The sequence below is a fragment of the Apus apus genome, chromosome 3 (assembly GCF_020740795.1).
Source record: "Apus apus isolate bApuApu2 chromosome 3, bApuApu2.pri.cur, whole genome shotgun sequence".
Taxonomy (NCBI): Eukaryota; Metazoa; Chordata; class Aves; order Apodiformes; family Apodidae; genus Apus; species Apus apus.
Genome location: NC_067284.1, coordinates 1,622,875 through 1,646,538, shown reverse-complemented (window position 1 = coordinate 1,646,538; position 23,664 = coordinate 1,622,875). Strand labels below are relative to the sequence as shown.

Below are 23,664 nucleotides of genomic sequence, written 5' to 3'. Positions count from 1 at the left end.
CCTCCTCTAAGCCTGCAGCTCGGGTTCCCACCTGCCTTTGTCCCTGTGCTTCTCCAGGCACAGAGATGGGCTGGTGCTCTCAGGGCTGGTGCCTGGGAGGGGCCAGGGCAGGATGTTCTTTGGGCTCCCCCCTCCTGCCACGGCCTCCCTGTGCTCCTTTCCGAGTCTGCAGGTGATCTTGTATTGCATTATTCAACAGTGCAGATGGATCTGAATGGAAGAGACAGTTTGATACCTGTTGAGGTCAGCAGTGGTGCTGGCAGCAGGCCTTTGGCCAAGCTCAGCAGAATTGCACTCCATGAGCAGCAGCACTCCCAAGACTTTGCTCAGGATCCCACACGTGATACATGTAACAGCCATTTCCCTTGCTCTGCAGTTTCTTCTCTCAGAAGCTGTAATTTGTCAGTGGAAACAGCCTTGTTTCTTAAGCTTTTTAAATTGTCATAAGAACTTAGAAGCTTTTTTATGCTTTATAAGACTAAAACCCCCTGTGTGTTTAATGTGGCAGTTTTCTGTGCTGTGGTTATGCATTCTATACACATTATTATTCACGTTATCTAGTGACAGCTACTGTTTATGATGTAATAGCATGTTTGCTAGGTTTAATATTATCTTTAGTCCTTCTCTTGCTTCCCCTTAAAGTTAGAAATAGGGAATAATAGTTCACTTATTAGTCTAAAGTTAAGATCTGACTGCAAAGATGGGAAATAGTTGATGTAGTTCTTAATTGATCTAGTGGGGTTACAGTTCTGGGAATAGCATTAAAGTTCGCATGGTTGTAGAAATGCTAGTAGCCAAGGCACTGAGTGCTTAGATTGCAAGCTGATAAAATAAAAAGACTTAAAATGCTCAGACTATTTTAAGAAATGAGAGTGTTAATGGATGGAGAATGATCTTTCAGCAGAAGGACTTGAGTGCTTTCCTTTTTTGATCACAACTGTTACTCTGTTCTATTACATCCTCTTACATATAACTGAAAAAAATGTGTCTACTGATGATACACCAGATCTTGCCATTGACACAGCAATGTCTGAAGTCACTGCAGGGAAGTGTTTCATTTTGGTGCAGCTTAAGCCAAGGCTGTTGCAATTTGTAGACAGAGTGGTAGGTTGGGCTTCTCTTCAACAAACACCGAGAGGAAGATTCTCTAGTGAACAATTAAGGAGTAAGGCATTGAAACTCTCATGCCTTCCAACTCTCAGCAGATATTTGAAGGAGATGACTGGTCCCAGCAGTTTTCTAGACTAAATTTTACAGTTTCTCTTAAAAAGAAGACTTTCATACCTTAAGGAAGTACTAAGCAATGTTTTAATCCAGGACTTCAGAGAAAAAATTATACTAGACAGTGTGTGCCTGTGTCTGTTTGCTGATGGTGGGTACAAAGAGTCTTTCATAGAGACTTTTTTGGAGAGCTAAAGGCGTTAGTGAAAACTGGGGGAGGAAATGAAGCAGCAGGATGATTGGTTTAGGGTTTGTGCTGTTACTTATTTTATAAATAAGAGGTTTGGTTTTCTGATATTTTTCAGAATACAGCAAAATGTTCAGTAAAACTGTTGGTTTTGGTTTTAAGGCAGTGGGATCTTTGCCTAGCAAAACTACTATTTCTTTAAAAGAATCTTCAGAGAGTTTTATTTGCTAACCCAGCTATGATGTTAGTCTTTTACTGGGGAGCAGGTATCATGGTTGTGGAAAAGGATCACTACTGGGTGGATCCAAAGGAAAAGAATAAGTAATGCAGTAGTGATATTCTTGGAATAAAAAGATGTGTTTCTTCAGATTAGCAACAAATTTATTCCAGATATCATTGGTTTTATGCTTTTAATTTTCTACATATGATAGATGTGCTTTACTACTGCCTTTTTTTTTTAAACTAGATTTTACCTATATAAAAGTTAAAAAACCCAAACCCCTAACTAAAATATTCTTCAGAGGTATACTCAATATTTGGAGAACTCCTTGGATTTCTTCAGCATAACAAGATAGTTTTTGCAGGGTAATATGATAAAGGAGACTACCTGTAATGTTAAAGAGTGCCTGTATATGTGACAAATGTTGCAGAATAAAATTTGTGCCCTGTAGCAAGTAAACAGAATTTTAGCTCAAAGAAATATTGTTGGTTTAATGTATAGAACAATACTCAAATAGCTTAATTACTTGCCCATTTATTTGTATTTTAAAATTAAATTGCTGTGGTCTGCTGCTGATGGTGGAATGTAGAAGTTGTATGAAAATGGCTATGAAAAACTGAGTTCAAATTGTGGTTTTTTTGGTAAGCTCAGTAAAATTTAAATTCTCAGCTGTAGAATATGAACTTAAAATAAATATGGTGCTCCTTTAAAATAGTTTTGAGGAAGTTTTTGCTTTCATGTCTGACCCAGTAGTGTTTCCTAATAGAAGAACATTTTAGTGGTTGGGAGAGAGGGCCTGGGATTCAACAGCTCAACAGGAAGCTTTTTGTTTAAAAAATTGTTGTACTTTACTAACTTTAAATATAATCTAAATTATAATTGCTTCCAGTAACAAGTATTTGCAGTATCTTGAGACTCTAGTAAAAATCCTGTTGGTATTATGAATAAATAAAAATTTGTATAACCTCTCACTTTAGATTTTTCACACAGTGGATATAAGACTAAATGGGACAGATGTGAACTCCAAACCTGTTGAAAAGTAGTTCATGTGTCCTGTGTCTGTCACTGGTTTATCTCGGATCATGTGGGAAATGTTACATGTGCAGCAAGTCACAGGCATGAAGGTTTATCAGCTGTGTATATAAGATAAAAGTACTTTGTGTGTGCAAAGTAGCAGTTTGTTCAGGTTTTGTAGATGCAACCTGGGCACTTGGGTTGCTGGAAATCAGATAAGATTGAACTGCTTGAGTAGTTGGGCATGAAATAAATGAGCAATAGTTTCTTGTTCCAGTGGAGGATATTGGCAGACTTGAAAATGTTGGATGGAGATGAGGTAGAAGAACAAAGTCAGGAGTTAGTGGCTGGGTTACAGGGGTTAGAGTGCACGAGCTGAGTAACATGTGGTGTAACTGATATAAAGGGCACGTGCTGATATAGGGAATTACTCTGATGTGCTTGTTCTTGTATTTGCTCTTATCGAGCTTTCCATGCAAATGATTCCCTCCTCCTGTTAATCCTCTGAAAGGGACAGCAGTCCAATCCAATTGTTTGCTGTGCAAAAACTTATGGCACCCCTGTTACTTCACTAATTTTTTCAGTGTTTGAAGGGAAGATGTGAGAGAAAAATGTCACATGTAAATCCCCTTTTCCCTCAACCTGTAAAAAACCCACCTAATTCATATTGTCACTGCAAAATATTCCAGTTTTGGATTTGTTTTTCCATTTGGCAGTGTTACTTGTGATGAGACTGGTAAATTTATATATAAATATTGGAGGAGCGAGTAAGGATTCTTTATGGATGATAGGTGTAGTGAACTTCTTATTTGTCACCTGACTTCTCAAGATGACTTCTTTTAAAGTGTAGCTTCCCACATAATTTGTAGTACAAAATAGTGTTACCATTGCACAGCCAGAATTTTGCTGTCTAGTTCAATGTTTCTACTTGTAATACCAAATGCAGGCACATGCTTCCAAACATGTCACTGTTTATTTGGATTAAAATGTTCTGTTTGAAGAGATGCTTTTGTTCTACATAAATGCAAATCCTTTCCCTCTGAAACAGCTACTAGTTCAACATCTGACCTTACCTTGAGAAGCACTACCTCTTACAGCATCTAAGTGATTTGTCCTAAAATTACTTGTTCTTCTGTTTTATTTGCTCTATGAAACAGTATTTTGGCCTTGGTTAGTGTATGCTTTTCTTCTTTATGGTAAGTAATCTTTGCCCAGCTGAAAACGAGGACTTGTTGTTTACCTATAAAGCCCTAAATGTGAGGTTCTTAATGACTGTTTCAGGTTGGATAGTGGAGAATGGTGGTTTGTAACATTGATGTGGTTGGAGAACACCTGCTAATGTAATCTGTCCTGAGGATGCTCATGAAGTTACTGAGATGTGAGAGGGTCTCCAAGCTGGATTCAGAAAGATCTTGGCATGTGAAAAGTTGGAGTTAGTTTGTGAGCTGCCTTATGGCAAACTACACTCCTGAAATTCAAATAGTATATGAAACTTACCTGTGAAGTCAAATTTCTTTGACTTTTTTATCTTCACCATGATCTCACAAGGGCTTCTGGCGCTGTCTGTGGAATGTATGCTTGTGCCTTTTAAAAAACAACCTTGACTTGCAGCTCTTGCCCCAGTGCAAGTGAGAGGGGAAAGGAAGACTAGTAACTCCACTAAGTGCTTAGGAATTTGCATCTTGAGCTTTATGCTATAGCTCTAAAATATGAGAGCATTGCACGTCATTGGGTTGCAGGTATGTTTGGAATATGTGTGGAACTGTTGGTTGTGGGAGCAGTTAGGATTAAAGCTTACTGGCAAATCAGGCTGTCATCTTTGAAGTTAATAGCTGTTACTTTCTTATGCAGAATGTTACTGATTCTAAATCAAAGTAGAACATGATCCTTGGTGTTCAACTGTTTGATATTTAAAAAAAAAAGAATAAAGAAACCAGGGGTAATTTGAGAGAGGGGGAGGAAAGCAAAGAAAAAAGGGCCTGGAAGTCAGACCTCGAATAATTTTTTTTTTTTTTTTTAGGCTGTTAGTTAAAAATGTGATTACATTGTGCTTTGAAAACTGTCTCAGACAGTCAGCAGAAAACATTCTTGTATGACTTCTAAAAGGAAAAACAAGTGATTACAGCCATTTCTTATCGATTTGTTCCTTGTTTATTCTTCCTACCACAGCATTTTCAGACTTCATTGTCAAAGGTCAAGCTCAGTTTGCCATGAAATCCAAATGCATGTGTATTTCTGTTAATGATTGACTTCAGTCTTCCTTTAAAGGTTCCTGAAGGCTTAGTATTATAATTTCTACTAGCAATATTTTGCCTAACTTTTACTTTTGAACTTTTGCTTTGGCTTTTACTAACTTAAGCATTTTTAAATTTTCCTCTAATTTGTTCAACTACATAGAAGATCTGAAGTCCCTCTAGTAGTAAAAGTTGTTTACCTTTAAGAACACCTTTTTTTAAAAAACTTGTTTCAAGTTCCTATTTTGTGCCTTAGAATTTGAAAAAAATGTCAGGATCAGTTTGCCATGATGCATGCTTTGGATTTTCCAGTACTGTGCTTTGTGGGTTTGTTAAAGGGGAGAATTGGGAGCCAACAAGCAAAAAAAAAAAACAAACCACAAAAGCTTGTTGTGTTATTATAGTGAGTGCAAGTGAGATGGGAGTCAAGTAATCAACTCAAAGCTGTGCAGGATCTTGTGTCAGTGCATGAATATTTCTGGCTTTTCTGTTCTCTTGCTGCTTATTTTTAGGAAAACCAGCTCTCAGTAAAAATTCTGATTTTGTACAGTCATTACTTCAGAAGGCAGAAGGTGGAACTGACCCTATTTTTGTAGATGGCAAGTTTGGGAAGATCAATGTATTAAGGATGTAAGTCAATCTTCTAGCACTTGGCTTTTATCTTTGTCCTATGTCAGAACTTCTGTGGTATATAAAGCTTTGGAACAAATCAGAATATGTTCTGACTCAATATCCTGTTTTGTTTGAATGTTTATTCCTACTGTATGAGCTTATTTTGCTAATTTTGCCACCTATTGGCAAGTTTAGAAGCCTTTCTAACTTGTTGCATCAAGATGAAAATGGCACATCCAAACTTGAAGTAGCATTTCGGACTGCCAAAAAGGCAGGTACACTGAAGAGATGCTATGCATAAAAATAGTGTAAGCTGTCCTTAAAATCTGAGTTCAGAACAAACTAATTTAGCCTGTCTGATAATGACTTAATGTTTTCTGAAGACAGAGGTTACACATTCCTGCTTGTGACAGCGAATGGTTTGATTATGGAAACACTGCATCTGTTCAAAGAACTCTTAATTGGGATCCAGTGGGTCATATCTACTTCTTGAATTGTGACTTAATATACTTTCAGTATCTTTCAGTAACAAGATTATTCAGTAATAGACTTGTTCATCCGGGACAAGAAAAAGGCAGTGGGGAAAAGCAATGTCATGTATTCCCTTTGGATACTTCTACTAGTCCCTGGTTCATAAACCTTTGTGTGTGTTGTGGAAATCCAGTTAGATCCTTAATAAATCATTCTGATACTTAAAGCCTGTTCAGGATAACTTTGGTGTCCAAAAGAGATGTTATTTCTTTCCACTAAATTATCTTTGTCCAATGTATTTTGAATTCTCATTTAAAGTGGCCCTAATTTTTTATTATTATTGGTGGTGGTGGTTTTTTGATAGTTTTGCTTTAAAGAGAGCCCAGCTCAGATATCTGTGAAGGATACACTTGGAAGTAAGCAAAGTGAAAGCTGTAGTCATGTAACCTGAGTTCATAGGATACTTCCTGTGGTAGCATTATGTCATCAATGTATTTTTAGTTGTTAAACACATGCTTTCTCTAATGGAGTCTGCAGATCTCTTTTGAACAAAACAAGCAGTGTACTTCTTTGACAGTAGGAACTGGAATGTGTCAGTACATGCCTTTCAACTGGGCTCTCTTTTTCTCCCGACACCCTGTTGTGATCTGTGGGTTGATCCGTTAGGGTAACAACTCTGGAGAAATTCAGTTGCTCTCCCTTTTGCACCCACAATTGATTAAATTCCTCCTAAGCTCCTGAGCAGTCTGACTTAAGTTTTACAGGAGTGTGTAAGCAAGGCACGTAGCACAAGGCATTTGATGTCTTTTTTGGATATCATTTGATGTCTCCTTTTGGAAACAAAGTGACTTATTTGGGTAGCTGGATAAAAACAGGGTTGGCAGTTCCCAGGAGGCTGACATACAGTGTATATGAAGGATACTCTGATACTTTTTGGGTCTAACGGTTCCGTTACTTTGTTGGTTAACTAACATCTGTTGAGTAATTCCCCGACCTGGAAATTACAAGAAGTTCCTATCTTATCCATTATCTATTTATCTGGAGAGCCTTGGGCAAAGAATTATCCTGTGCTTCCAGGCATACTCAACAAGAGTAGAACAGTATTGATGGGAAAATGCATTAGGAGGGACACAGTGAATCTGAGCAGTGGAGCTTGTCTATAAAGCCAACAATAGGTTTAATCAGATCTACTTTCAATAATCTCTTTGGCCTAGAATCCAAGAATGCCCTCAACTCCTTCCCATTTCCTAAGGGAAAAACAAAAAAGGGTTTTAATCTTACAGCTCAGTTAATTATTTTTTTTCTTACCTGAAGGAGTATTTACATCTTTCTGTGATTCACAGAGGAGGGACTGATGGTTGCCCTAACACTGCTAAGCTTTTTTTTTTTCCTCTAAAGGACTGCTCACGTTTAACATGATCTTCAGAACCCAGTTTTTCAAGAAGTGGGTTTAGAGCAGTATTGTTCCATAAGCTCCAGTATCTTAGAATAACTTGAGTTGGAAGAGACTCTGGTTATCTGTTCTGACACTCCTGACTCAAAACCAAGGCTGAGTTAAAAAACACATTGAACTTCAGAGTTCGGTCAAGGCTGTTCATGGCTTTGTCCAGACAAGTGTTTAGAAATTCCATAGCTTTTCTGGCCCACACATTCTGGTGTTTTGGCTACCTTCATAGTGAAAAATTGTTTCAGAACATCTATTAGGAATATCCTTTATTGTAGTCTCAGTTGTTGTGTTGTTTTTTTTTTCCTGTCACTGAGCACCACTGAAAAGAGACTGGCTCTCTGTTCTGCAAGAACCACCAGTTAGATATCTGAGATTCCCTTCTCATCTCCAGGCTGAACAGATGAAACTTGTTGTCTGGCCTCACATGTGGGCATGTTACTGGCTGACCACTAGACTTGCTGAATCCTTGTGTTTTTGCTGAGAGGTTGATATGGCAGATTAAATTCTGTGTACACATGAGTCTCATGGGGAGCAATGTAATCCAAATACATCCTGGAAACAAAAGGCCTCTATATCGGTCATTACCATCAGTGGGAAAATAAGTTAATGGATAGTTTTCTAAACATATTTACTTGGAAGTAGTTGCATTACTTTAATTATTAAAAAAAGAGGAAGGATAATTAGGAGATAATAAAAATGTTACATTAGCATGGAAGCTTGGTTTGTCCCATGTTAGATACTGCAAGAAGTTCTGACTACCCTGTCTCAGAAACAGTACGGTGCAATTTTACTTTTTCCCCTTCCCCCTTTATATTAAGTCTGTCTTCTATGCAAAGATAGACTAAGTCAAAAAGATGCTTAATTTTAGAAAAGAAACTAGTATGAACAGATCTGATAAAGGCATACAAAATCCATAGGTTGCAAGAGAAAGTTTGGCAGAGATGATCAGTTCATATTTCTTACAGAACAAGAATTAAAGTACAAGAAGCTTCAAAGCAAAGGGCAGCTTATTTTTCATGGTGCTGGTGCCTGAGCATGCTCTGTAACTGAGAACTGTAAAATGCAGTGAAGCCCAAGTAATATTGATGGAACTGAATGTTCTTCAAGAATTATTAGATGCAACTTTCTGCTTAGAAGGATTCTAAGCTGGTTACTGCTGGATTTTAGAAGGAGATAGGCAAGAAAGAACCACTGCAGGATGCTACCAGCACCATTTCAAATATTCTTTAAGTATTTTGTAGTGGTCAGAAACAGGATACTGGGCTAAATGAGGCTTTGATCTACAGGGTATTACAATTCTTTTGCCATTTAAATGTGATTAAGCAGGCAAGGGATTATTAATACGAGCTGGAGACGAGCAAATTATCTCCAGAAATAACTTGGAACAGTGACATCTGTTTCCTCCAAAACAGGACCTCTTGAATTCTCACTCGTAAGAAAGCCAGTCTTCTGCTTTGCTTGGATGTACATGGTCAGAATGGGAGTGGAGGTTCTTCACACAGCCCATGGCTGAGTTATGGAGTAGTTTGCTGTAAGATGTTGCAGATGCTGAAAATGTGTAAGTGTTCCAGGAGAGGCTGGAAGTTAATGAGGAGAAATTGGCAGGGTATTAATAAATACACTGAATAAATAAATAAAAATAAGGTAATGTCTGAATTTGTTCAGAGGATAAAACAAAAAAAGCCATCTGTCTCAGGAAGTCCCTCAGTTAATGTTTTGAGGCTGGGAGGGTGCATACAGACTTCCTTCTTGCATAAATCATAATGAATAGCTTATTTCTGAGTTGGTTTTAAATCTTCAGTTTAAATACTCTTCACTTGCCTCATATCTCTTGTCCTCCAGATGGTAGCATTTTGTTCTGTCTCAACTGGAAAATTCTCTGGGGAAGATTGAAACAAAATATTTTTTAAGTTCATTAAAGAATGAAGGGTGTTATTAGTGTGATAAGCCAACCACTTGAAAGACTCCTGAGAATAGGAAGGCACTGGCCCAGGTTGCCCAGAGAAGCTGTGGCTGCCCCATCCCTGGCAGTGTCCAAGGGCAGGTTGGATGGGGCTTGGAGCAACCTGGGCTGGTGGGAGGTGTCCCTGCCCATGCAGGGGGTTGGAACTGGATGGTCTTGAAGGTCCCTTCCAACCCAAACCATTCTATGATTTTATGAGGATAAAACTGGTAAGATTCTTATTACAATGCATAGGAAAAAACCTGACTGTAAAGAGGAAAGCTATGGATGAGTAGCTTCTGTTTAACTTCATGCACAATGAAGCGTTCCACTGCGATTTGGTGTCACTGCTTGCTTTTCTTTTGTCCCTGAATCCTAGTGCTTGAGTCTGTGACCAAAAACATTGCCCAGCTTGGGCCACAGTTTGGTGTATAAATACATATTATGTAATGCCACTGTGATGATGGGAATGGTTTTGTAAACGTTTGGATATTAGAGACTATATTTATTGCTGAAGAGGAAAGGCACTATTACAGAAAAGGCTGTCAAGAGCTCATGGCAAGCTGGCAGCATGTTTATGGAGTACGTGGCACAGGTTCATGATTGAACAAAGAAACATCAGAACATGTTCTCAGATGATATCTGAAGTACACAAGTTTGTAGTGAACTGTTATGAACACGTAGCTGTGACTTTTCATTTCGCAATAATTTTAGTTAGAATAAAGTTGGGGTTTTATAATTGTGTTTAAATGGCAGTTTTCAGTATGGAGGCTCCCAAGAGGCTCTGTGGTCTGATATGTTTATCTTAAGGATAACTTCTGGTATGACTTCTAGGGAAGCCTGGGAATTGCTTATTTTGCAATTACATGTTTTGAGGAGCTAATTCTTCCAGTGCTTTAAGGAAAGCTTAAGCCCTTAAAGCAGGAAAAGCTTTTCTTCTATGGCAATCAAAATGTTTTGTGTATGAATATGAATGCAGTTATATGTAGCAATTAGGTGCTGTGTTAGGGTTTGAATTAGCAGCTCTGGAACATAGCCAGCTTGTGGCCAGGAAAGCAGCCAATAGCCTGGAGGAGAAATGTTTTAATTAATATGTAGTAACTGCTCTGGAGAGCTCTCATTATCCTGGCAAGCTGCATTTGTAACTTTTCCTTTTACTTATTTGGGACAATTGTAATTTTTATTTAAAAAATGTGGAAGGCAATTCATTGTGCCTCTCTCATACTGAGTGGAGAAATGTAAGAATGCTTGAAAACTTACTTGAGCAAAGCAAAAAAAAAAAAAAAATCTTGGTTCTATTGTATATATTCATCCATTTCTTCTAAGATCAACATATTGCAGCAAGAATTATTTGCCTTAAGGAAACTAACATTTTACATGTGTGCTGTTCTACATGTATCTTAATTTTTTGGTGCTAGATTTCTTCATCCTGCTAGAGGATGAATACAGTAAATTTTCTCAAACTATGCATACACAACAACTTAAACTTCAAGAACGTTCTTAATTAAACAACGAAGCTATTCATGCAAGACATGCCAACAAGATCTCTTTAAATTATCCTTCTGTAGGACCTAAGAGCCTCATATTTAACTTCAAGTTTTAAGCTAAAGGGCTGCAGTTTGCATTAGCTGGATGAAGTGGTAGAGCACAGGGCTCCCGCTTGTGCAGCTGAATCAGTGTGTTCTGAAATGCTTCAGATATGGCTCTTGTCCCTCCTCTTAACTGTGTGTTGCTCTGGGAACCAGTGGGAACCCTTCTTTCAGGCTTTGCCTCCCACTGTTGCAACATGAGAGATTCAAGTGATGAGAGGCATATTCTTTCATTAGTACCTGGAAGCGTCAAGAGAAAATGTCAGCATGTTGTTAATTGAGTATAATTAGAGTTAATTGAGTATAATTTTCACTTTAGGCCTTTTTTTATAGCAATTACTTTATTAGTTCTATAAACCATTAAAAAAGTACTGTAAATTATTTGATTACACTAAGGAGAATGCTTTGTGAATCACAGGCTGTGCTAACTGGAGATTAGGACTGCTGGCCTCTCTTTGTGGCTCAGAAGTAATTTAGTCTCACTTCATGCAAGCTACTTGAACTCTGTTTCAGTTGCCCAGGTCCATTACCTGCTTGTCTCCATGAGTGATGTGCATGTACCTGTCCATATGGGACTGGATTCCCATAGCCAGTAATCCCTGTTGGGCTTGTCTAGTGCCACTGCTGCCTTTGTGTCTCTTAGGCAGGAAGGCTGGCAGGAGGTTCAACCATTGCTTGGTACCTTCACACCACTGGGAATCTGCCAGTGAGTCTTGTAATGCCCACTTCAACTTTTAGGTGCCTTTTCTGTCGGCCTTGCACTTACACCAGGTAGCACAGGCAATTTGATCCGCAGGGCTGTCCTGCAAGTCATGCAGATGTGCTGAGGACTGGTGGTGGTGGTGGAGCTGCCATTTGTTTGGGAGGGTGACAAGAAGCTGTGGACATTCCACCTCCTTATGTTTGTAGTTTCCTTTGGATACCAGAACTCCAGGGTCTCTATATAGCTCACTCAGGGAAAGATAAGTAAAAGGATTAGGAGTCTTGTAGAAGTTGAGGAACTCAGAAGGTTTGCAACTGGCTGGTCTCCAACCTGTGTGAGAACATTTACTCCTGACTGCACAAACTGTAGCTGGTACAATGTTATCTGGCAACACCAGGAGCCATCTGTGCTGTAACATGGGACAGATCTCCAAGTTGTCTCTTGGCACATCCAAGGTGCATTTGAACATTTCTCGACTGCAGAGGAAGAGAAAGGACAGACCTTTCTTAATTTGGATTGTTGCCTTTCAATCCGTGTCACAGGGCCTTGTTCTTCCTAGTCCTTCCTGCTCATGTTCAGGGCCATCTTCTCTTGGGTTAGTCATACCCAGGAAATGCTGTAAAGACCTAAAAAAGTACCTCACTCTTCTTTAAACTTGAAACTCTAATAAATTTGTTGTGTGCTTAAAACCCCCAATAACATTCCCTTCCTCCCTTGCCCCAGACAGTTACCTCATGGTTTATCAAGATCATTGTTTGCACTAAAATAAAGGGTTTATTCCTTGTACTCCATTTTCTGTTTTTCTCTACCCATCTGTTCTCTTTTGTCTTTCATTTACATTGTAAACTCTTTGAGGAAACAATTTTTTTGTTTGCTTGTTTGAATTGTTGTGTTTTCCTTGGTGCCTTGTACAGTTGGGTCTTTCTCAATCCACAGGGCTCATTGCAGCTTTACCAACACTACTTTTAAGTCTTTGGTATTGATAGATAACACTTGTAGATATTCTTAATTAGGTCTCTTGGTTATATCTTTTTTCCAGCTAATTTTATTTGCCTTTATCACTGAATCACAATTATTTAATCTAAGTCTTTAGGAAAGATAATCTAAATAAAATTCCAGTTACACATATTTAAACCATTCCAGGTTGAAAGAGTTATTTCGTCTTCTGTACAATTAAAAAAAAACCCAACATACTTTTTCCAAGCCCCTTGCATCAGCAGCCTTTTCCACTGCCTGTTAAAAAAACAGGTAGACGTGGCATTTTGGGACATGATTTAGTTGGCATGATGGTTGGTCTCAGTCTTAGAGGATGTCCTGGTTTGAGCCAGGATGAAGCCAGTTTTCCTTTTACTGATTTTTCCCCCCCCCTCCCCCTTCAGTAAGCTTTCTTTTAACTAGCAGCAGAGTGTTTCCACTAAGACTGATAACTGTGGAACACCTCATCCTGGCTCACATCAGGGCAGAGGTCTTTTCCAACCTTAATGATTCTATGAATCTAGAATTAAAGCAAGTGAAGTGTGCTAATTGATAGAAGAATGGATAAGAAGCCTCAAGGTATCTTTAATGGCCTAGTTATCAGCTTGACTACTGGGTTAATCACTGGGGGAATACTTGTGTTTAAAAAAAAAAGAAAAAGAGAAAGAAAAGTAATAATTTCTGTAGCTGGTTGTAGCAGAGCTGATAGTCTAAGTTAGTTGACTATGCAAATTGGCCAAGATTTTAACTTTTGCCATATTAGGTAAATATATTTTTCAATGTCTTTAAATATTTTTAAATAGTTGCTCAATTGTTTCCTTTTTATCTGTGATTTTATGTTGCTGAACTCAAACAAATACCAGGTGAAATGTGAAATAATTTGTCTTCTAAAATGCTGTTTTTTTTTTTCTCTTCTGCAGCGTGGGTGAGCTCACTTTCTATGGGAATGGTCTTCTTCTGTTCTCCCATAGTCAGCATATTCACAGACCTGTTTGGTTGTCGAAAAGTAGCTGTTATTGGAGCTGCAGTAGGATTTGTTGGACTCCTTTCAAGTTCTTTTGTAAGGTAAAAAATATTTTCTTTCCATTCAAAGACTTTTATCAGTTTTACATGGTCCTGTCAACAGAATATGCAGGAGTAAGCAGTACTGCTTGATATGCTGTTAGAGTAGAAACCTTGTTTCATTTTGGTTTTGACTTTGTCTTTCAAACTATGACTCACGGAAAAACTAAATGGTACTTTCAACTTCAAAAGTAATTGAAAAAATACAATATAGCAGCATGAGAGCACTCCCTGCTTAACAGGAACCACTGTGTGGAAATGTATCAACAGCAAGACTGATGCTCTCAGATCAAGAGCACTGTCCTGGAGAAGTTCTTGCATGCTTTGTTGATGTCCGCTGGCTCTGGCAGGAGACAAACGCTGCTTCTGTCTCCCCTGCACCTCCAGGAAAGGTGTTCATGGTTTAGTCAAACTTGATGTTTTCTTCTCTTCTTACTGGTTCAATTGCCAGTCACCAAGATAGTGAAAATCTTGCTACAATGACACATAGTTGAGGATAATTGTCTTAATGGAAAAAATCTTGGTTCTTGTGTTACTGAAAAAGGTCTGAATAGTATTTCAGTTTTGTTTTTTTTTTTCTCTAGATTACACTTAATTTTGTGTATTTCTGTAAATTTTGCAGAATGAATCCTAAGAAATTTAAGAACAGATGACAGTAGAAGATGAGGAAAAAGGAAATTCACTTACTCTAGTCATCAATAGAAATTGCTTAGTGAAGATAAGGTAGGAAATAGCAGGAAAATAAGCCAGTTAACTTCTAGTTCTCAGTCTGCTTTGCCACCCTTAGCAAAATAAGTACAGGAACATAAAGCAAAATTGTGAAGAATTTCCTACATAAACAAAAATACCAATCCAGACTGGCTTGTGAAGATGTTTTCTGTGCCTCTGCTCTGCCCCAGGTGGATGGAGCTGAGTGACTGGCCACACTGTGTGGCACTTACCTGAGCTATGTGGCTGGTTGGGGCACGTGTCCCCTCATGTGGAAACATACCCACAAAATACAGGAACAGAAGACAAATACTTCTGTCTTGGGTACAGAGACTAATTTTTATATTTATTCTTGGAATAACATTTATGGGGAAAAGGAGAGCCTTCTTGTCTTGTTCCTTGAGCAAGTTTCTGAATTTTATTTTGTTGTTAATCCAAGTGCAAATATTTTGCTTAATTAATTTTATTAAAGGAAACTAACAAAAAAACTTACCACTTCCTGATATGTATTTTAGGAGGCTTGTTACCACATGTGAGGTAAAAGCTAAAGGAATGCATCTTGGAAAAGTCTTCCTCCTTGCTTCCCAAGGGTGTCTCATGGGATGAATACTAAAATAGTCTCATTATTATAAATTAAGCCTCTTGACAAAGAAAAGCTGTTTTCCTTTGAACAAAATGATGTAATCTTTGTGTTTCCCTGGTATCCAGTGGAACGAGGGCACAGAAGAGACATGCAAAAGGAAGTTACTTGGTAAAGGCTTTAAAAATATTTTAGTTGATTTGAATTTTGTTTTAGAATTTGAGGAGCACTTTGAGAGGAGAGGTAAATTCTTGTTGGAGTACATGCCATGTTAATGGGTGCTCTTGGTGTTTCATTATGTTACTTAGACTAAAATGATTTATTCCTCTGATGTTATCAGTTAATTGAGGGAGGATAGTTCAGATATAAAAGTCAATGCTATGAAAGCAAAGTATTGTACAGCAGATAAATGTAAATATGATTTACTGCTTTTGTTACATACTGATTTCTTAATATAAATTTTATCTCTTAGGAAGTGGAAATGTAAAATAATTTGTAAGGCAGGAAATATTTTACTGTGTGTCATGCTACAGACTCTTTGAATGAATCCACAGATGGAAGCAGAACTTCTGTCCTTACTCTGTTAGGTTCCTTCTCCCATTTTTAAACTTCTGTTTATTTATTTTTTTATATATATATTTTCCATTGATAAAGGTAATCAGTCTCTCCCCCTTATGTTCTTTCTCCTGGCTTACCTTGGGTATAATCAGTTTCAGAAAAACTGTTAGTTCAATGTGGAAAGCAACAATATGTTACACAGATTATTTTTCACAAGAACACACAAACCCAGAGCTCCTGGTGTCAGACCTTTGTGAGTCAAGTACTTTCTCCTAAGAATGTTTGTAACTGCGTGGGAAGCTTGCAGAGTGTGTTTGGGTGGGATGCTGGTGGGTAAGTGTGTGATGAAAAGCACCACAGAAGGCATTCATACACTTTGGGGGAAAAAAGTTAATATGTTTGCTAACAGGTGTAATAGTTTTCTACAGCTGCTTTAAAAGCAGGTGTTAACTGAGGTTCATTGGAAACATAGTATTAAAAAAAAAAAAAAATTAGCATGTGCCACCTCAAATCTTTTATGAAAACATTGCTCACAGGTTGCCTCCTTCACCAGAATGTAGAAAATCATAGAATCACAGACTGGTTTGGGTTGGAAGGACCTTAAAGCTCATCAGGTTCCAACCCCCTGCATGGGCAGGGACACCTCCCACCAGCCCAGGCTGCTCCAAGCCCCATCCAACCTGCCCTTCAACACTGCCAGGGATGGGGCAGCCACAGCTTCCCTGGGCAACCTGGGCCAGGCTCTCACCACCCTCACACTCCAGAATTTCCTCCTCATGTCTCACCTCAATCTCCCCTCCTCCAGTTTTCATCCATCCCCCCTTGTCCTCTCCCTCCCTGCCCTTGTCCCAAGCCCCTCCCCAGCTTTCCTGGAGCCCCTTCAGGCCCTGGAAGGTGCCCTCAGGTCTCCCTGGAGCCTTCTCTTCTCCAGGCTGAACACCCCAACTCTCCCAGCCTGTCTCCAGAGCAGAGCTGCTCCAGCCCTGGGATTATCTTGGTGGTCCTTCTCTGGACCCTCTCCAACAGCTCCATGTCCTTCTCATGTTGGGGGCTCCAGAGCTGGACACAATTCTACAGGTGGGGTCTCACCAGAGCAGAGGGGCAGAATCCCCTCCCTGGCCCTTCTGGCCACACTTCTTTTGATATAACTTCTTTTCTTGATGCAGCATCTTTTTTGATGCAGCTCCTTTTCCATTAACTGCAAAATTATCTTGCACACGGTGGGTGAATGTGAGCCTAGTCTTGTCCATAACACTAAATGACTTTTTTTTCTGTCTTCTCATGGTACAGCACCATTGAACCCCTGTATTTCACCTACGGAGTGTTGTTTGCCTGCGGCTGCTCCTTTGCCTACCAGCCATCCTTGGTCATTCTGGGGCACTATTTCAAGAAGCGCCTTGGCCTGGTGAACGGCATCGTCACCGCCGGCAGCAGCTTGTTCACTGTGTCTCTGCCCTTCCTCCTGAGGCTCCTCATCGACTCCCTTGGCCTCTACAACACCCTGCGGGTCCTCTGCATCCTCATGTTTGTTCTTTTCCTGGCTGGCTTTACGTACAAACCCCTTGTTTCAAATGCCAAAGACGAGGAGGGAGGAAAGAAGGCGAAGTTCAGATTTCCTCCGGGAAAAAAGATTTGCAATTTCTCAGTTTTCAGAGTTCCCAGTTACCGAATCTGGGCTTTTGGGATCCCAGCTGCACTTTTTGGATACTTTGTGCCTTATGTTCACTTGGTAAGTGCATGTTTCTTACTATATATGATGTATTTAAAACTATAGCTATTTTTTGTTGTGTAGGGAGCCTAAGGAAAGCTGGGGAGGGGCTTGGGACAAGGGCAGGGAGGGAGAGGACAAGGGGGAATGGATGAAAACTGGAGGAGGGGAGATTGAGGTGAGACATGAGGAGGAAATTCTGGAGTGTGAGGGTGGTGAGAGCCTGGCCCAGGTTGCCCAGGGAAGCTGTGGCTGCCCCATCCCTGGCAGTGTTGAAGGGCAGGTTGGATGGGGCTTGGAGCAACCTGGGCTGGTGGGAGGTGTCCCTGCCCATGCAGGGAGTTGAAACCAGATGATCTTGAAGGTCTTGAAGCTGGGTTTCAGTGCTGTCCACAGTAACTGGCAGAGCTTTAGTTTCTGCTGGTGGGAAGCTGTCCATTGGCCATTTCTTTTATATGCACTAAAGTTAATTAGCTTCCCTAACAGGATTAATTTTTTCTGCAGTACACTTTCAGTCTCAGAAATGTTGGTGCAACTGGGAGACGCATTACATGAGTTGTTTCTGGCTGGCACTTGTTGCACTATGTAAATGGTGAATTATTTTTCAGTGGCTTCCTGCCAGTGCTGTCTAAACTGAAGTGAAGCAAATCAAAATTCTTGAAAGAGAAAAGGAAAAGGGAACCACCCCCCCGCCCCCAGCCTGCAGTGGGATGCTCTATTTATACCATTACACATCCCCAAATTCAAGAGTATTTGATAGATACCATAATGGACTAGTACAACTAGTACCCACTGTGAAAAAAGAAGGATTGTATTTATTATTCAGCCATGATACTAGAGTGAGATTCATGATGATAAATGTCTTGAGTTCTGCCAAAAAATCTTCAGCTCCTTAAAAGCCCTTGGGTTTGTGTGCAATAGAGCAAGTGCTGTGGCTGCTTTCTGGGAAGACATTGGTTACATCACTGACTCTGCATCGTGTATTTAAGAATTATCTTAGGGTGGGGGCTGGTTTGTTTCTGAGCAGCTGTAAACTGACTCTTCTTCATGGCTAGTTCTTGTTGCTTAGTTTTTTAGTCATGCAGATGTTATTCTGTCACACTTGGGCTATTTCAAAGGACTGTACAATCGGGTGGTGAGGCTGCTGTGACATCTCTACAAAACTCACAGGGAAAGAGCAAGTGATGTTTTGAAATGAAACTGTTCAGAGGAGAAGGGAAGTGTTGTAAAGAAAGCTGTTGGGTAGACTGGAAATGATCATTAACACTTGCAGAGAACTGAAGAACAAGGCTATAAAAGTAGTCACAAAGAACCTCTAAAATACATTTGTTTACCAAAAAGCTAATTTTTTTTTTTTTTACTAACATGCTTGTATGAATGCTGCTTGTTTCTAGATTGGACTAGTCAACCTGCAGAGGATAATACTTTATTTTTAAATATAATTTTTCTTCTTACAGTGAACTTTCACTCCTGATGAGTGCCTTTTTCCCCTCATATCAGATTGGCACAAATTTTGATTGCGAAATACAGCTCCAGTGCTTGAAAACAACTTGATCAAGGCTGTTTCTAATATAGTGTTTGGTAGCACAATAAAACTATTCCAAAGTACAGTTAGAATATAGTATCTTAAATATTACCTCAGAAATATAGCAAGAGATTTAAATTTCAGCTTTTGTTTTCCTCAGGGATTCAGAGGAACCATTAAGTTTAACTATTTATAACACAGAACTTTCACAGGTAGTTAGTTTGCTTTGTATGTCACTTTTGAGAAGGGAAGCTTCACCAGTCCTTAGGAACTCCTTACTAATAAGTCTTATTATCAAAACCCCTTCCTGAAGCCCAAAAGTTATTGTTTTAATTTACTAATCTCTAAATACTCCTGTAAACCAGGGGAAGATCTTTAAAAAATGTACAGTAAGCTTCAACTACTTTTGATAAAACCATTCTAAAGAAGAAGCTTCACTTTCATTCTTGGCTCTGCAGATAGCTTTTTTAAATAGTGATTTTTTTCTTCAATCTTTTAAAACATCTGATTATATATGGTTCAGATTTTTATCTAAAATTTAATTTAGGTACCTTTCAGTGTGCGCAAAGAATACATGGAGGACTGGAGTACTACTGAGCTTGTGTTATGTACTCAGGACTCTTGACCATTCTATGAAATATTTAAAGCCCAAACCAAACTATGATCAGTGAGTATTACTGGGATAGTAAGAAACAGTGTGAACTGGAATAAAACTTCATGTGTTTTAGACTGATAAGAGACTGTGCAGGAACCATGAAATTCAGCTTTCTGTTTGCTATTTTATATGATCCCTTAAGTACTATGTAAATGCTCACTTCTCTTCCAGAAAGCCTGACAAAAAATAGTTTAATAAAATAATCACTAGCTTTGGTGATGTTGAAATGGAAAATTAGAACTTTAATTTCATACAGAGCAGTATTTCCACTTCCAGAATGTGTAAGATGTTTCATCTGGGTGAAAAGAGTTCAATACAGAATCACTTAGGTTGGAAAAGACCTTCAACATTAAGATAAATATATGACCTGCAGATCATATTTAAGACTGTGTTATAGTTATTTTGTATGTGGTTACCAAGGATGGATGTATCCTCATTAGCAGAAATCTTTGTGACAGAAGCAGGAATTCAAGTTGCTGGGTTGGAGGATGCAGTCATAGGACTAACAAACTTCCTGCTTGGGGCCTGAAGAATGAGGTGTTCTTGCAGCTAAACCCATCACTTCTGTAATTATTTCTACATGAACCTTGTATTTAAGTGAACTCCTTGAATTTAAGTCTGCTTTTAGAGCTAAGGCAACACTCATCCCTCTGACTCAAATTTAACAATTTCAAATAGGAGGGAAAATATTTTAATTGAAAGAGGCATTTATTTGTATGAAAATACAAGTAAGTGAAGAACCATGGCATTAGTTGCTGATGGGCACTGATGTCTGCTGGGGGACTGTTTAAAGCCTCCAAGTCTCTGTGGTTCTTTTGTATTTGAGAAAGTGAGAAGGTGTTTATGAAGGAGCAGCATGGATTCTGTCCTTCAGCACAGATATTTCAACTCCAGTACATAGCTCTGGACTGTTTTTATCCTAGTTGTGTCTGCTTTTGATAAAAGCCACATTTTAATGTCTTTCCAGAAGTACATACAAGTACTTGCAGATAAGTCAAAGGCTGTAAGAAAAAACATTGCTGGTACATCTACCAAAGCAGAGATTACTCTCCTCAGCTTTTGCAAAGGAAAGTTACTGTTGTTCCATTCTATATTGCATGATCTAAATTGTGGCAGTACTGGAAAAGGAGTCTCACACTTGGACAAGTGGCAGCTCTGGTTATGCTACAGCTCTGGGGATTCCCCACTGGTAGGGATGGCTGGCAGTAGCCAGACTGCTGGAATGGGATGCTGGCTGCAAGTGCCCTGAGAAAACACACCTGTACATAGAGCTCTAGCTAAAATTAAGTAAATCAACAAACCAATTATATGGCATGCTAGAGAGCATTCCTACCAAGGAGCTGGCAAGAGTTAGCAGTCCCTGACTGGCAGATAGCAGCTGCATGGGAAACAGGCTTCATATTCCTCTTGGCTCTTGCAGGGGAAAACCAACAAGAGAGCTTTTCTTATCCCAGTTTAATTGGTGTTAAATTCCATTCTTAGGTGTTCCCTTCCACATGATTTTGGGGAATTGGGTTGGGAGAAACACTAAAAATAGGTTTTCTACTCTTTATTTTAGTATTAATTCAGATTGTTGAATAGCAAACTGATAATTCATAGGGTTACTAAATCAAACTGCTGTTATTCCTCTCAGCTTTAAATCCAGTCTAAGCTGCAGTGATTGAGAGGTTTTTTTTTTTCTTGATGCCTCTCTAAAATAGACAAATAGCCAAATAAACTAGCTTATGCAATTCAGGTTTGAATTGTGAGACCACAACAGAAATCTGTCAGATTAATGTAAAATACTCTTTCCAAGTTGTTTTTAATCAGGACTGTCTCACAAGGAAATAGTAAGTATGTTTGAATATTAAATACATATGAAAAAAGGACCCCTAGTCTCTCTGCTGCTGCTTGTTTTGTGCTTGTTCTGATGATAAAGACAGAACTTCTGTTTTTCAGGAATCACAGTCTCATGTTAAACACTTAGTGCTGTTCTCTCCTACCATTTAAAAAAGTATCTACTTAATCAGGATCATAAATCCTTAATTCTTACAAGCTTGCTAGGTGAATTGTGTTAAATTTAATATATGGTCAGTGTTAGGTAGTTTAAAAGACAGACTGTTGCTGCTTGTGCTTTATTGACATTCAATAAGGGCAAGTGTAGAGTCCTGCATCTGGGGAGGAATAACACCAGGCACCAGTGCAGATTAGGGGTCGTCCTGCTGGAAAGCAGCTCTGTGGAGAAAGACCTTGGAGTCTTAGTGGTCAGTAAGTTACCCACGGGACAGCAAGGTGCCCTTGTGGCCAAGCGGGCCGATGCCATCCTGGGATGTGTTGACCAGGAGACCAAGAGTGTGACCAGGAGGTCAGGGAGGTTCTCCTCCCCCTCTACCCTGCTCTGGTAAGATGACACCTGGAGTGTTGTGTTGAGTTCTGGGCTCCCCAGTTCAGGAGGGACAGGGATTTTCTCAAGAGAGTTCAACAGAGGCTGTGAGGATGATGAAGGGACTGGAACATCTGTCTGATGAGGAAAGGCTGAGAGACCTGGGGCTGTTGAGTCTGGAGAAGAGAAGACTGAGAGGGGATCTGATTAATGTCTGTAAATATCTGCAGGGTGGGTGTCAGGAATGGGTCAGTCTCTGTTCAGTGGTGTCTGTGATAGGACGAGGGGCAATGGACACAAACTTGAGCACGGGAAGTTCCACCTCAACATGGGGAGAAACTTCTTGGCTGTGAGTGTGACAGAGCCCTGGGACAGGCTGCCCAGAGAGGTTGTGGAGTCTCCTTCTCTGGAGACTTTCAGGACCCACCTGGACACGTTCCTGTGTGATGTGCTCTGGGTGTTCCTGCTCTGGCAGGGGTTGGACTCAATCTCTAGAGGTCCCTTTCAACCCCGGCCATTCTCCGATTCTATGATTTAGCAGGGTGCAAGGAAATACTGCTTAACATGGATGTTGTCACCACTTAGTTTTTCTAAGCAGTTACTAAGGTTCAGTAGGAGTTTAGGACTATAATAATTATGACATCTGTTAAAAAAGTGGCCCAGTTGTGTGTTGATATAGCAATGTTCAGTCACCATGAGGAATACTGGTGGGACTGAGAATATCATCTGAATACTTTCTGTGGAATGTTTTGGTTCAGGAGTAGTTTGTCTCGGGAGAGTTACAGTATCTCCATCAATTCAACTTCAAACAAAGGCATGATTTGGTTTAGCAGTTACTTTTACTAAATGCTTCCTGTCTTATTTATACTGTTTGTCACCTTGCAAGATGGAAAACTGAACACCTGAATAGTTGAACAAAACATTTATTACATGTTACTTTTTTAAAAGAACTGAATGGTAGACAGTGCAATAAGAGTGTGTATCAAGAAAATTTACCTCTAAGTCTAGATCTTATTAAAATAAAGGAAATATGTGCTCTTCAAGAATGGTCAGACCTATTTGAAAATTAGGCTTATTGTTTAAATATGGTTACAAGCTTGTAGACAAAGTTACCCACTAATTGACTGGCAATGTGAAAGTTACCATAACACTGACTGTGCTCTTAAAATACAGAATAGCTCAGGGAAAATATATTTCTATATTTCTCAGCCTGCTTTGCTGCCTATTTTTTAATCTAGTGTGTAAATCTGACTTCTCCTTTTGATGCTTATCCATGTTCATATTCCATTATTGCTTGCATATGTAGAGATTTTTGGTTAGCAGTAGCTATGTGGAGTGCATGTGTTCTGTGTCTGTGCTTCATGTTTAGGATATGAAAAAATGGTGTGTGCCTGGCCATTTTTTCTAGCAACTTCCATGAGAGAATCTGTCTTGGAAGACAGATTTAAGTACTGGATTTATTGTCCTCCACAGACAGGTACTTGAAGATTCAGTATCTCGTTGATTCTCTGAATCTGCACATGCCAATTCAGCTGGACTTCCAAGGAACAGGGGAGTGAAACTGCAGACTTAAAGTCTGGAAAAAGATAGATACTTCTTCAGATTCTAGAAGCCAACACTGAGAAACAAAACATCACCTTGGACTCAGTGCTCTAAGACTTTCATCATCTGTATTGGTGAAGTAAAGAGGCTTCCAAGCAGCTGGGCAGCTAGAAGGTGTTTCAAAACATACAGCAGCCTCAGGAGCATTGTTAGGTACTAACTCCCAGGCTCTGCTGGCTTATTAGAAAATAGGAGATCCTCAGGCTCTGCTGGTAAGCTGCCTTTACAGGTTCTTGGGGAAACTTTGTTCCAGTGAAGCCAAGGTTAGCCTCTGCTGGCAGCCAGGCTT

The 23,664-nt window shown here is 39.4% G+C and overlaps 1 protein-coding gene across 1 annotated transcript in view; it reads left to right on the top strand.

Annotated features, from left to right (window-relative positions):
- Positions 1-23,664, top strand: part of SLC16A10 (solute carrier family 16 member 10) — a 74,051-nt gene that overhangs the window by 28,738 nt on the left and 21,649 nt on the right. Inside the window, exons 2-3 of the mRNA XM_051613139.1 lie at positions 13,536-13,680; positions 16,814-17,252. Coding sequence (XP_051469099.1) covers positions 13,536-13,680; positions 16,814-17,252 — 584 coding nt within the window. The remainder of the gene's footprint in view (positions 1-13,535; positions 13,681-16,813; positions 17,253-23,664) is intronic.